This window comes from Pelmatolapia mariae, linkage group LG8, assembly GCF_036321145.2.
Source record: "Pelmatolapia mariae isolate MD_Pm_ZW linkage group LG8, Pm_UMD_F_2, whole genome shotgun sequence".
NCBI lineage: Eukaryota > Metazoa > Chordata > Actinopteri > Cichliformes > Cichlidae > Pelmatolapia > Pelmatolapia mariae.
The window spans coordinates 11,051,749-11,064,895 of NC_086234.1; the positions used below are offsets into that span (position 1 = coordinate 11,051,749).

The 13,147-nt window shown below is 39.0% G+C and overlaps 1 protein-coding gene across 2 annotated transcripts in view; it reads right to left on the reverse strand.

Annotated features, from left to right (window-relative positions):
• The window catches only part of dock1 (dedicator of cytokinesis 1), a 191,301-nt gene that overhangs the window by 36,637 nt on the left and 141,517 nt on the right, over positions 1-13,147 (reverse strand). For both annotated transcript variants that reach the window (XM_063482824.1, XM_063482823.1), the window contains exons 30-35: positions 9,505-9,583; positions 8,451-8,551; positions 3,199-3,257; positions 2,401-2,549; positions 477-562; positions 8-164 (exon numbers count right to left, since the gene is read on the reverse strand). In XM_063482824.1, the coding sequence (XP_063338894.1) occupies positions 8-164; positions 477-562; positions 2,401-2,549; positions 3,199-3,257; positions 8,451-8,551; positions 9,505-9,583 (631 nt within the window). The remainder of the gene's footprint in view (positions 1-7; positions 165-476; positions 563-2,400; positions 2,550-3,198; positions 3,258-8,450; positions 8,552-9,504; positions 9,584-13,147) is intronic.

Genomic DNA, 13,147 nt, shown 5'->3' on the forward strand with positions numbered 1-13,147 from the left:
ATCTTACAAGCACATTGACAGTGCAGCTCATGCGGTTCTCCTTGTTCTCGTCATGCATGATGGTCCTGTAGTCCAGCAGCCTCTCCAGCAGACGCACCACCAGAGTGACGAAATTCTCACCCGTCCTGGCCAAGTACTTGTGCTTCCTGCAGTGCTCCAGTAAGCTGGTGTTTGTGTCGTGAGGTTGGATACAGAGGGAGAATATGAGAGAACCCATGGGGACACAGAGAAACAAATGTGAAGTATGTATTAAGATGGTCTTTGACAGCTGAGGATTCATGAAAAAGCTGTCTTTTTTACACATTAAAACAGAGTTAGCATCTGCTCCGAAAGCAGACATTATGTAGGCAAGCTGCGATGGCAAGTCGTGTGATCATCAGCACACTGTGATTATTTTGAGAAGTGCTATGTTGCAATTAGCATTATCTAACTTGGGAGAGGCTCAGGCATAATCCTGCCCATTAATCAGCACTTACATTTTCTGAAAGAGAACTTTGTACTGCTCGTCTCCGCGGCCCCCTTCCACCTCGTGATCCAGCTTGGTGATGATCTCGTTCTCAAACTGCAATTAGACAGAGCAGGCGTAAATAATCAGTGTAGCTAATTTTTCAATTCATTAACGCCATCTCCCTGTTGCTCTCTCTCTCTCCAACAAACCCAGCTGTGAGGGTTTACGCTTCAACTTAAATCGTCCCTTATTTGCAATGGAACTGGCTGTGAGCTGGTTCCGATTTTCTTTATCTGTTGAAATTCTATTAGGACACAACAGAAAGTTGCATCATGAGACACCTTGCCTGTACTTTTTGCTCTGTAGTTGCTGTATCTGCTGACAGTGATGCATGGATCTATTTTTCCAATATTTGTACGTAGCAGCTGTATAAAAAATTGAATTTCATTGTGCTGAAACAAACCTTTTTTCACTGACTTTTTGATTTACTTGTGTCTTGGACATGAGTACAGGGGGGAAAAAAAGAGTGCGGCAAAGTAGAAAAAGATATGACTGCTGTTTTCTGGAAAGCCAAGGACTTCTAACACACAGAGAAAGAGAGAACTAGTACAGGAAATATACTAGTTCTCAGAATTGTAATCAAAATGTTACTGATCACAATTCATTGAAGGATCAGTAACAGGAAAGTAGCAATAGGAACTAGGAAAGTAGCAATCACCCAAAATGATCCTGATCCAGACAGAAGATATAAATGCTTTGCACACTTTTGCTATAAAAGGACACGGCTGTGCAACCAGTAAAAATGATATTGGAGTGCTATGGTTTTCACAAGACTACAATGGCGAGCAAAGAGACATTTGGAAAGTGCTGTGTTTCTTTACTATGATAGAAGTGAAGTACACATCACGTATTTCGGCAGCTCTCAGAAAACATCCCAAAGCTGAAAACAGCCTGTGAAATTTTATGACAGAACAGCTGTAACCAAATGGATTTCCTCATGCAGAAAGGCTTAATTTTGGATTGTAACGAGGCATAACATTAAGTTCCACTTACCATGGCTGTTGATAATCGCAGCACAACAAAATGAGATTTGCAGAATTACAAGTAAGCTGTGGGCTACAAAACTTCTTCCTTACTTTTGTTCTACCTTTGTATTCCTTTATTGTTTCTCTTCATCTAAAACCTTGTTTCCAATAAGCAAGAAACTCAGAATGCAGTTACTCACTCATCAGTTACATCTTTCTAAAGTTGGGAGGTGTGCACCAGCGAGTGAATACTTCATAAATTAAAATAATATTTCTTTATGTACCTGTCCAAAGAATTTGAAGATTTTATCATCTACAATATTAATATTAGTAAATGATGAAAAACCCTAAGCCTAACCCAGAAAATATCTTGTAATATGTACTAAAAATAAGAAAGAAAGCCGACATCAATAGGTGTGATAATTAAAATAAAAAAAAGTTTCTTTTTCTCATATATACGTGTGTGGGTGTCTTCTATGACATAGCTGATTATACGCACTATGCACTGCATATACACACTCACGGGCCAAGTTATTAGGGACACCTGTTCAAATGATTGTTGATGCAAATATGTAATCAGCCAGTTGCAACAGCTGGCAATAACTCCATGCATTTAGGAATGTAGACACAGTTAAGACCATCTCTAGGGTATTTCAAAATTGCCTGAAAAAGAGCAAATGTCCAGTGAGTGCCACTTCTCTGAGTGAAAATGCCGTTTAAAGAACAAATCTTTAAAGAACGTTTCCAGCATCTTCAATCTGGAGAGTTAAGACAACAGGTCCAACTAGGTAGTAGAAAGATGTACTTAATAAATTGGCCAATGAACATGTATATTCATCTTACACATAATCTTAACGTTGTTTTTTTTGTTTGTTTTTGTTTTTTTTAAGTGAAGATGAGCTGTAGTTCATGTTTCAGATGACACACCCGTTGGAAATGCATTGTGAAGTGGAACTCGCACTGCATCATGTCAAAGAAGATGGGGATGGTGGCCTTTCGCAGCTCGATCTCAGGAACTAGTGTCATCTCCAGGATAGGACCCACCATCTCCGGAATGAATTTTATCTTGTGGGGCCCTTTGAGAAGGAAAAAAGAGAGAACAGAACATGTAAGTGCAACCTAACTGCACAGCTCATTTGCAGAATTTAAATTCGACAGAACAAATAGCATAAGTGAGGTAACAAGGCATGGATAATCCTCAATCCAGACTTAATAGTTGCAGTTTCAAACAATAAGGAAATGTGTCTTCTGATGTTTAGCAAATCTCCTCTCATCACATCAGTCAAGCAGTAAATAAGTGAAAACCAAACACCTTGGTTTAAAAAAAAAAGCAATGGGTATTATAAACCCAGAAAATGAATCAATCTAATCTAGTGGAAAGCTCTAATTAGAGGATCAGATGGTGTGGGTTGCAATGAAACGGTAGGCATGAATGCCAAAATCTTAACACTCCAATCCCTGTATACAACAATCTCACTCCACCGAGATCTGACTGCCGTGTCTCTCTCTTACTGCACAAAATAACACTAATTAACACACGACTGTCTATACTTAGGTAACGACTGTTAACATATACCTTGCAGGATTGACATGTTACTTGGTTGGCAGATAATAATAAAGATAAACTGAGAAAACACTGCTTCAACAAGTAAATTCATGCATAAAAGGGATTTTATCAGTTGAAAGTGAAACATCGATAGCGACACATGGAATGAGCTTAGTTACCTAGATTGTACCACATATCCCTGATTTCAAAGCCAATCTGTCTTCTCATGTCCTGGTACCTGAAACACAAACAAGGTATAAATGTCACATTGGCTGTTGTAATATCCACAGAAGATGAGAAACTCGATATATGCAGTATAAACACAAACAGTTCTTTATGACTATTTCAACTGCCTAAAAAATGCAATATACTCTATATTTAAATAGCTGTGTCCTGTTTCATCTGTGCCGTCCTGCGCCTGAGTCAAAGTCAGTGCTTGCCGTAGTATGAAAATGTGAACTGAATTGAGAGAAAGATCATGAAGGAGAAGTGAATAAAGTAAAATCAGAAGTAAACAGGCCTTCTTTAAAGTGTCCAGGTCACAGTTTTCAACATCAGCTGTGACAAAGTTAAAAAAGTACCTCATAGCCCTAATGAGGGCTTTTCGGTCTGACCGAGGTCCATATAGTTTATGCAGTGACCTAGCTTAACACAATATAAAGTTATCTGAAATATATAGTAAATAGTTTCCCACTCTCTTCCTGCAGGGAGCTGAATAAATCAATCTCTCTCATCTATGTCTGAATGATACTCGCTTCAAAAGCATAAAATTAGACTGTCATAATGAAATTCATAATGACACAGATTCATTGATCTGGGATCATGGTGAGTTAGTTTAGTTTTGTTGTTCCACAATGTTCTTTGAAATACAAACACACCCTAATGAGATGTTTCCATGCAAGTTCACAAACTACACAGAAGCTGACAGTAAGTTAGTCTGTCTTCTGCTCTCTGTACATATTTGAAGACGGGGGGGAAAAAAAAATCCAAGGATGATGACACAAGGGAAAGTGTTTGATCAAACAATCTTTGTTGGTGCTAGTATTTTTAGGTCGACTTTGTGTGTCAAGAGCCCTTACATAAAATAAAGATTTGCAGAAGAAGCTAGAAGGAGATCTCTTGCCCTGACTCTTTGTCTAGCTTGTGCGTATTGTGGGCTTATAAGCTGATCAGCTCTGCCACGTCTGGGTCATGAACCAATCTTCATGGCAGCTTGGTGCCCGTCTTCCCTGCCTATCGTACTGTCCTTAGGTCACAGAAAGGACATATAGTGAAGTAAAAAGGACAGAGAGGAAAAGACAAAGCGTGAATGATGGAGACGCTAACAAGAGTGGAAACAGCAGGCAGAAGGGCAGAAAGGGTATTCTGAATCCGATCACATGAATCAAACTGAATGGCTCTTGCTCCTTTGACAGACTGAACATTTCATAGGAGAATAAGCCAATCCTGAAACTGGTTTAAAAAAAAAAAAAAGGCATGCAGCATTTTCACAAATTTGATATCAAAAGGTACCTTAAGTACTGATTCTGGTGACATCCCTACAACGTTCAGACCAACACAAGTAACTAATATACCGCGGCTCTGTTTGGATGCAATGCTAAACCATCATAGTGTCTGCTTAACAATCCTGCATGGTTGACCCCTGCTCTGATTGTTGGTATGAAAACCTATGCTGCGCTGCCATGTTTTGTTTTTGTTTTTTGGGGGGTGTTATATTTAAGCAAGAATCGAGATTTAATTGTCAAACAGCACTTGCAGATAATTACAGATCTCCTTGGGAATGTGGATAAAACAGAAAAAAATATATTGACGTGACTGAAACAAGATTGTGAGATTTGAAAAATAGCTGAAAGGTCTCAAGTAAACTCAAAACCCCTCCTTGCCTAAGTAGAATATGGGTTCCGTCTAAGTGGAGTTTGCATGTTCTCTCTGTGCATGTGAATGGTTCCTGTGGCTACTTCAGCTTCCTCCCACAGCCCAGTGACATGTACATTTGACTTACTGGTGATTCTTTCTTATATTAAATATATATCTTTATTAGATGTAGTAGATGTGGCAGTAGCAGACTTTGGACAAACCTTTTGTTTCAGACCTCCAGCTTTTCTGTGCATTTTGGATCAACCACGGCTAGCAAAAAGAAAACCATCTGGAGCTTGCCACTATTTGCTGACTTGATGTAAGCCTACATATTCACTGCCAAACAGCCTTTGCATTTCCAACCGTACACACTAATGTATTTTGACAGAATCCTGAAAAAGTAGCTGCATCACCTCTTTACACACTGGTTTGGGTCAAAATAATTTACCATACTTATTTGTTAAATGGTAGAGCCCGAGGATTAATCCTCACAGTTTTTGGCAAAGTTATAAAAAATAAATCAATTTGCATTTTTATGTATCAGGTATTACATGTTTGACTGTTTTTGCATCTTGTTGGGGCTGAAATATAGTCCTGTGCATATCTGCGAGTATGACGGCTCACAGCTTGCATGAATCAGTCGTAGGAAGTGCGTTTCTGTTCCCACATATGGGCGTTCAGATGACTGTGCAGAAGGCATCGTGTCCTCATTGCGGCTGAGACAGATGTACGGTGCTGTTCTGTCACACTCCTGTAGGCAGCGGACAGGCAGCTATGACTGTCAGCTGTCAGACCCTACAACATATACCTGTCAGCCAGGGGCAGAAACCTGTAGGAGAGGTTAACTAAGAATAAAACATTTGGAGAGAGACAGTAGTGTGTGACTGGGGGCTCCTGGTAGTTTGTGTTGTGTAATGTAATTGGGTCAGAGGGCAAACATCAAGGCAGAGAAAAAAAAAAACAGTAGAGGTGGTGACTAAAATACAGAGAAAACAGATTGACAAGCAGAGCCCTCTAAGGGCAGCTCAGCTGTGATCAAAGCTTGAAGCAAAGGAAGTGTGAGATATTCACAAAACCTGTCAATACGATGCTCCTTCTCCTCATCACTCAAAAGTGGCTATTATGACAATGACATTGCTGCATGCTCATTTATGAGTACATATGTCTGTGTCTCCATGTTCTCTGCGTAAGTGCATATACTTCAAAGTAAAGGGGAAATGATGGTTAAAATTAATTGCACAGTTTCTGCCAATTATAGCCATTATTAAGACATAAACAAATATCAACAAGGATTATAATGGATTTTTAAGGTCAGACAAATAATTAACACCCTGTTTTATTGTGGCAAATTGTTTAAAAAAATGTCAATAACAATATTTTATTGTACAGAAAACTTAAATATTATTTTTCTTTGCCAAAGGATTCAGCTATAGTTGTGACGTTTTATCAGTTAACTCAGAATGTATGCAAATTTGTTAGAAAAATCACCCCAAATTTTGCTTTATTTATCACTTTTTACTATGTAAATATTTATTCTGATGTGTTTATGCTTTTACTTTGTAGTTTTAAGTCTGTGACTGACAAGTTGCTATGGTATCACCATGCAGTTTCCCCTCAAATACTGCTCAGGGTTCTTGAAAACAAGCCATAGCCACAGAGGAATCCACAAAGGTGACGTCAGTCGCTACGTCCATCTTTTATAATCAGCAGCCTATGATTACAATGGGTGTTGGGAATGATGGTTGAAACTAAGAAAAATAAGAACCAGACTGCTATAGATATATTTATCCTCCCACTCAGGGCATGCAGACATGTAAGCTTGTTATCTGTGCCTCGGTGGTCTGAGTGTGAGAATGGCATTAGGATTACACAGGCTCCAGTAATGGAGCAGAACTTCACAAACAGCACTAGGAGATGTGTGATGCAGGGACAAAAAAAGCCAATGCAAAGTGCTAAAGAGCTGTGCTTCACAAATCTTTGATTTCACCCCTCTGCTCTCTGCTTCTGAGCAAGGCACAATAATTGGTATTGCAGGGAAAGCTTACAATTCAGCCACAAGCAGACAAGGATACTGGATGCAGCGAGGTAGAGGTTAAAAAAAAACTGAGCAGTAGGTGGAGGGACGGTGGAGAAAGAGAGTGTGCAGGTAGAGTTGTAAAGACTGTGGGAAAAAAATGACAATCCATATAATATTCCTGTTTTTTTGCTTAGAACAAATCGAAAAAGACTTGGTGGGGGTGGCTTGGATCTTGCATTGTGTTTGGCTGTTGTGCTGCATAGAACATTGTTTATTATCTATTGGGAGTTCACCGCGGCCAATAATAAAGCACTGACAAACGAGCAGTCTCCCTGTCGGGCGTGAGCCAGCGTGATGTATATTTCAGTGTCAAAAGCTCCTCAAAATGAAGATGAGAGCCAATATGCTCTATGTCTGCCCAGAAAACATTTACACATTTGGATGCATTATCACAGTTTCTGAGAAACACTAATGTAGATGAATGGCTCTTTGTGGATAAAGGGAGCCGGATGAACAGGAAATGAATAGCTCCCTGAATTTATAGCTGAAAGCACAATTAAGCAGATTTTTAGAAGCAGTAAAAAGGTCTAAATTTCAAGGATTTAAACGTTCAGCTATTTAAAAATTATGGGCGGTATAATAACACAATTTTATTTCTCCTTCAGTTTCTGTCTTCAACAAATGAAAAAAAACCCCAGAAGAGTGAAGACCTGAATATCGAACATTACTCGGTAACTACATTTTGAATGTAATATATGCCTCTTCCTAGCCTTGAAAGTTTTGCAATTTTACAACATGGACAATGTAAGAATAATTTAGTCTGGATGTTGTTCATAACGGCTCTTTCTTTCATGTAGCAGCCAACAGCAGGATAACCATGTTCTTACCATTAGAAATACTTTTTTTGTGGTGGCAAAGGTGTCGCCAAGGTACAGTGTGCAAGAGACAAAGACTAATGACACCCACTGCCTCGCTCTGAATTCACCAACTGTTACCTGATTTTTGGGACTCTGTATTTGGGGGGCCGGAAGGGTAAACACTAGCTAATGTCCGACATGACTGATTGGAACATTTGTGTTCTTGCAAACAGCTCTGCTGGGTAATGTCGAGAAAAGCAGCAGTACTAAAACAGCTTTATTAGGCCTGTACTGCCTCTGCCAGAACCACAGGAAGCCGTGTTTGCCGTGTTTGCACATGCACTACAACCTGGAACATTTTTAGATATCACCCTGCTGGGATGTATGTGAGAAAGCACATGTTCAGATTGGTCAGAAATGGCTTTAAACCAAACAGCTACCCCAATATAAAGTCAATTAAGCCCATAGTTAAATATAAAAACTTAGTAACTGTCAGGGGAAATACCAGGTTTACCACAGTGTAAAATGCCCTGTTGTGCACTGCATGCGAGAGAGTTCAACACTGGACAATGTCTGGGTGTGAAAATAGTTTATCTGATGAATTATACATAGTCTTGTCATGGTCATGCTGGGGAGGGAACTCGAGCTGCGCTGGTGGGAAATTAGGGCATCGTGTTTTTGAGAGAGTGTTCATTCTCACCTGTGGAAGATCTTAGCTCTTTTGTCACTTGAAAAGTTCTCTAGCTGCAATGACTCCTGGGTAAGGAAGGCCACAGCCAGATGAAAGTAGTTGTTCCACAGCTGATCCAGACACAGACGGAAAGACAGGAAGATTGCAGCAAAAGAATAGTTCAGAATGTGTGGTTACAGTTGCTCCAAGACAATAACAGTAACAGACTGGATTAAATAAATAATACAATATATTACAAAGTTTGGAAATTTTTAAGAAATAGCTCTAACAACAGTTTTATCCAGTACTATGCTACGTGAGCAGGAAAGCATTGCAGTTTCATTACACTGCAATGTAACGATGAGATGGTTACACTTGTATGTCAGGAATCTGTCCAAGTGGACGAAGAGGGCGCTGATTTAGGCCAACATCGTCTAGAGAGCACACTACATCAGACAATGACAGAAGCTAAAAGAAGTGCAATGGTGTCTGGCTTTTTTTTTTTTTTTTTTACTGCCAGCCCATGCATGAGTATAAAACACAACTCTTCATGATGTTGATAATGTCTAAATTCTCTTTGCCCAACCCATGTACATTAAGCTATGGAGAAAACCCCACAGCTTTTTCCTTAAACCATAAAAAGGGCTCCGGCTCCAAATGCTGTATGCAATTAACAGTAGAAAAAGACTGTTACAATGACCAAGCTTTAAAAGCAAAGCTTTAAAAGCAAATTTAAAAAACAAGTAGAAAAAGCTGTTCAATTCCAGGGTGAGCAGGTTAAAATATTCAGAAATGCACATAAAATTGCCGGCCATTACAGGGTAATTGATGTTCCCTCTTCACAATTTTTTTTAATGTCTGCTGCCTTCAGTGATCTTTTTTCCCAATTCAGAAAATCCAACAATGCGGCATCTCCAACAGCCCCAAGATAAAACTACAGGCTATAAGAAAAATGCCACAAAATTATTCCTAAAACTGTTGGGTAATAGTGTTTAAAATGTCAGTGCTGCCTTGTCTACAAAAACATTATCTTGAGATGTGAAGTGCTGATATCAAGATATTTATTCAATGGTTCAGTTCCTACCTGTAGCTCGAAGTTGGTTTGATCCAGAAATTTCTTGTTCAACACGGCTGCATACTGACTGATGGCCCGTAGGAACACTCTGCAAAGATAAGAAGATTATGCTGGCTGTTTACAAAAACGTTTTTCAAGACTATAAAAGAAATGTAAGTAGCTTTTTACTGAAATTCAGCTTTCTAAAATTATTTCATAAAACTGCACCACCGAAAAAACATCCACCTGATTAAAATGATCAGCAATGATTAACAACAAAAACATCTGAGAGAAAAAAAAGAAAGAAAAAAAAGAGGAAAATGTTAAAAAAAAATGCAGGATGCCCTCAACAAGTATGTATACTAGTCAAAAAAATAAACACCAGATTGTGTTTGGAATAGATTTTAAAGAACATAACTATAATAACTATATACCAGATGCTTAACATAAGATATGGCTTCTTCTGAAAGGGATGCAAGCTGTCACCCCTCTGCGAATAGACTGCACGTGTCTATATCTGGTGTTGAGGAATCGCTCTCCATTCCTGGATGAGCACAGACTATATAATGCAAAGGTCACTGGTTGTGGCTGTATCCATTGAACATGTCAATTTTCCCAGGTGCCTATCCAAACACATCCTTGGCCAGCCTTAGTGATAGACACATCACTAAGGGACACGAAAATGATTTCAAACTTGTATGTTACTTGTATGTGACATGCATTCTACAGTGGGACAATAAAACTGAAAAGGTCATGCCCACTTTTCTTGGAATAAAATAAAAAAAGCAGAGTAAGTAAAACGTGTTTTAATGTGATACAATTCATATTTGTGAATTATTTCTTCATCTGAGTTTTGCCTTTAGAAGTTACCTCTTGTTGCTTCATTTCATCCAATGTCCAAGAAACACAGGCAATATATTAGAACTGTGTCAATAAATAGAATAACAAACCAACTTTTTATTTTTTTTGTTAGGGTCAAAAAAACCACACAATTATGGCTAGAAAATCACTATGATTTTGGATATGAACCCTGTTGTTTTAGGTCAAGCTTGGAACATCGCACAACCATCAATGAATAAAAAAGCAAAAAGCCCTACGTGCTGCGCTGGTCCTGAAACTCAGCATGAATTTAACATTGTTCACTGCAGAGTTACCCAATATGAACTCATTTGTTTTAAAGCTGTGACCACACAAAGAAAGAAATAGTAACAGTATGCACTATCACGAAGAATGGATGTTTGCTCTTGTGAACAAATGTGTGCTTATACCAGAATAGCCAAGCAGGTTGAATCTCTCTCTCTGACAGACTGAGGTACAGTAGGCTAGAAGCACCCGTGAAAAAACATTTGATGAGTAGATCTTAATGAGAACACTGTCTGATGGGTTAATCCACTGTGATGCTGCAGAATTAAATGTTAATAACTTAAGTGGCATGAAGCTTTTAGAGGGGAATTATGATTGCTACTCGCAGAGTCAGAGGTCCATCCGCTATTTAACTTAATTTCCTGGTAGAACCTGGTACACAACAATGTGTGTACCATCTCTAAGAATTAGCAAGCAAGAAAAAAAAACAGAGTCTAACACAGCAAATTCAGTGATCTGGCTCATTTTATTTAGGGTTTTCCAAGCTTAGTCCCTGCTTCAGTTATTGCGAGCATTCCTTTACACAATTACTAATCAATAAGCGAACAGCAACAGCTGATTGCCTGCAGTAGTGGATGAAGATATATCAGATTGGAATAAAAATGGCAAGGTGAAACAAGGACGATTGTTATGCCACTTGAGTGGATTGCATCAGGGTTTCATGAGCAGACAATAAAGCAGCATTAAGATATAACGCTCGTGTAACTGACACTGGCAGGTAAGCAGACATCTGCTCCACAGGCAGCCCCGAGAGAGCCTTCTGCTTTTGTCATTGCCCAAGCTAAATCCTTACTGGAACTGGGTCTCATTGTGGGAATTAGCAAATCCACATCCATTAGCTGCTTCTGACTTTAAAATTCAGTTCTGTGGCAGTAAGAATCTTTAGGCTGGAAGGTCGAAATTTTATTGCTGTACAGACCGGGCCGGGGTTTCCCACTGCCCCGAACAGCTGACCTTGAACAGGAATAACCATCACTGTTAAAACAGCAATGTTCTACGACCCGGGGTATTTTAAAGTTATACAATATTCATGTTCCACATTTATCTCCATTGGTGACTAAATGCTATCTGGGGCTGATGTGTGATACACATTATGAGTGACCTTAATCATTAGCTGGAAAGGTTAACTGTCATTGAACACCTTTGGATATGCCATTAGAAGTCCATTTCTTTGGCTCTCTGCCCTCTCAGAACACCCCCGCCATCTCCTAAGCACTGAGACAGCCTATTACCACCCTGTCTGCACGAGCACATGCACCCTCTCTGCACACCTCACTCAATTTTCTGCAGCTGTGAACATGCCAATATAGTTGATACGCTTAACACTGGACCAACGCTAAAATGGCTTTTCTTCCATTGCGTGTGTGGGCAAAGAAAACACTTACTGCTTAATGCTTTTGGCTAATTTATGACATTATTTTGTAGCTTACTGGGGAGCCCCCATTTAAGCTATTAATTTAAGTGAAGAATATTACTGTATAAACAAAAACAAAAAACAAGCGCTTATTAAACATTTATGGATTGCCCCGTTAAAATAACACAACTTAAATGGTTGATTTAAAGTGTTTTCCCTTTTTCCATATATATTTCTTAGAGGCTTGCAGCAATAACTAATGCAACTCAAAGTTGCATGGGTTATAGTGACACATTTTCCAATTAAACACAAGAAAAATCCAGATTGGAGTGTTTAAATGGATGCCTACAGGCACAACTACAGCCCTACATGACCTATATTTGCATTACACCAACTACATATTAGTGGGACAACAAGACATGGTAATTGCAAATTTACTAATCACAGGTTTAAGGCTGTGGTTTGCATTTAACTTTGATGAAGGTGAGTTTATAATAGGTACAGGGCATGAAATATTCTAAACACCACATCTGCCGCTTTGTAAACATGAGTGATGTAGCAAGCAGTTCTAAATGCTGGGTCAAATGACAAAATAAAATACGAATATCAAGGATCTTCATAGTTTTCAGCAAAATATGGCTCGGCAGGCAAAAACGCAGCTGTGCCCAACCACTCCTTTTTGATCTCCCTTTCTGATCAAAGCTTACCTTCATGTTTCCAATACACCTGCATGACGATCCAGGGCATATAAAGTTTCTTGGGCTTGAAACATGATTAAATCGTACTAACGTATGCTAACATGAACTGCTTCCCACAAACAAGTTCGCACAATATTGTAGACTCCACTATCTAAAAACCTATTTGAAGCCACCAGTCTGCCTCTGCACAGACATATAATTGGCTTTAACGAACAGACAGGACAGTTCCTCTGTGAGCACATCCTGCCATTAATTAAAGTGAAAAACCTAATGAGGTGGATGAAAATAGAATATACTCTCCCTCACAGTGGGTTCTGACTAAGACACTCCTGACTAAGACCATTTCAAAGAAGATTAAAGGAATTTAGGCCTATTTTCTTTAGTATTAAGTGTGTGTGTGTGTGTGTCTGTGTGTGTATTTTACATATATAGTGACATTAAAGATATGAAATATCTAACTATAATAAGATAATGGTCC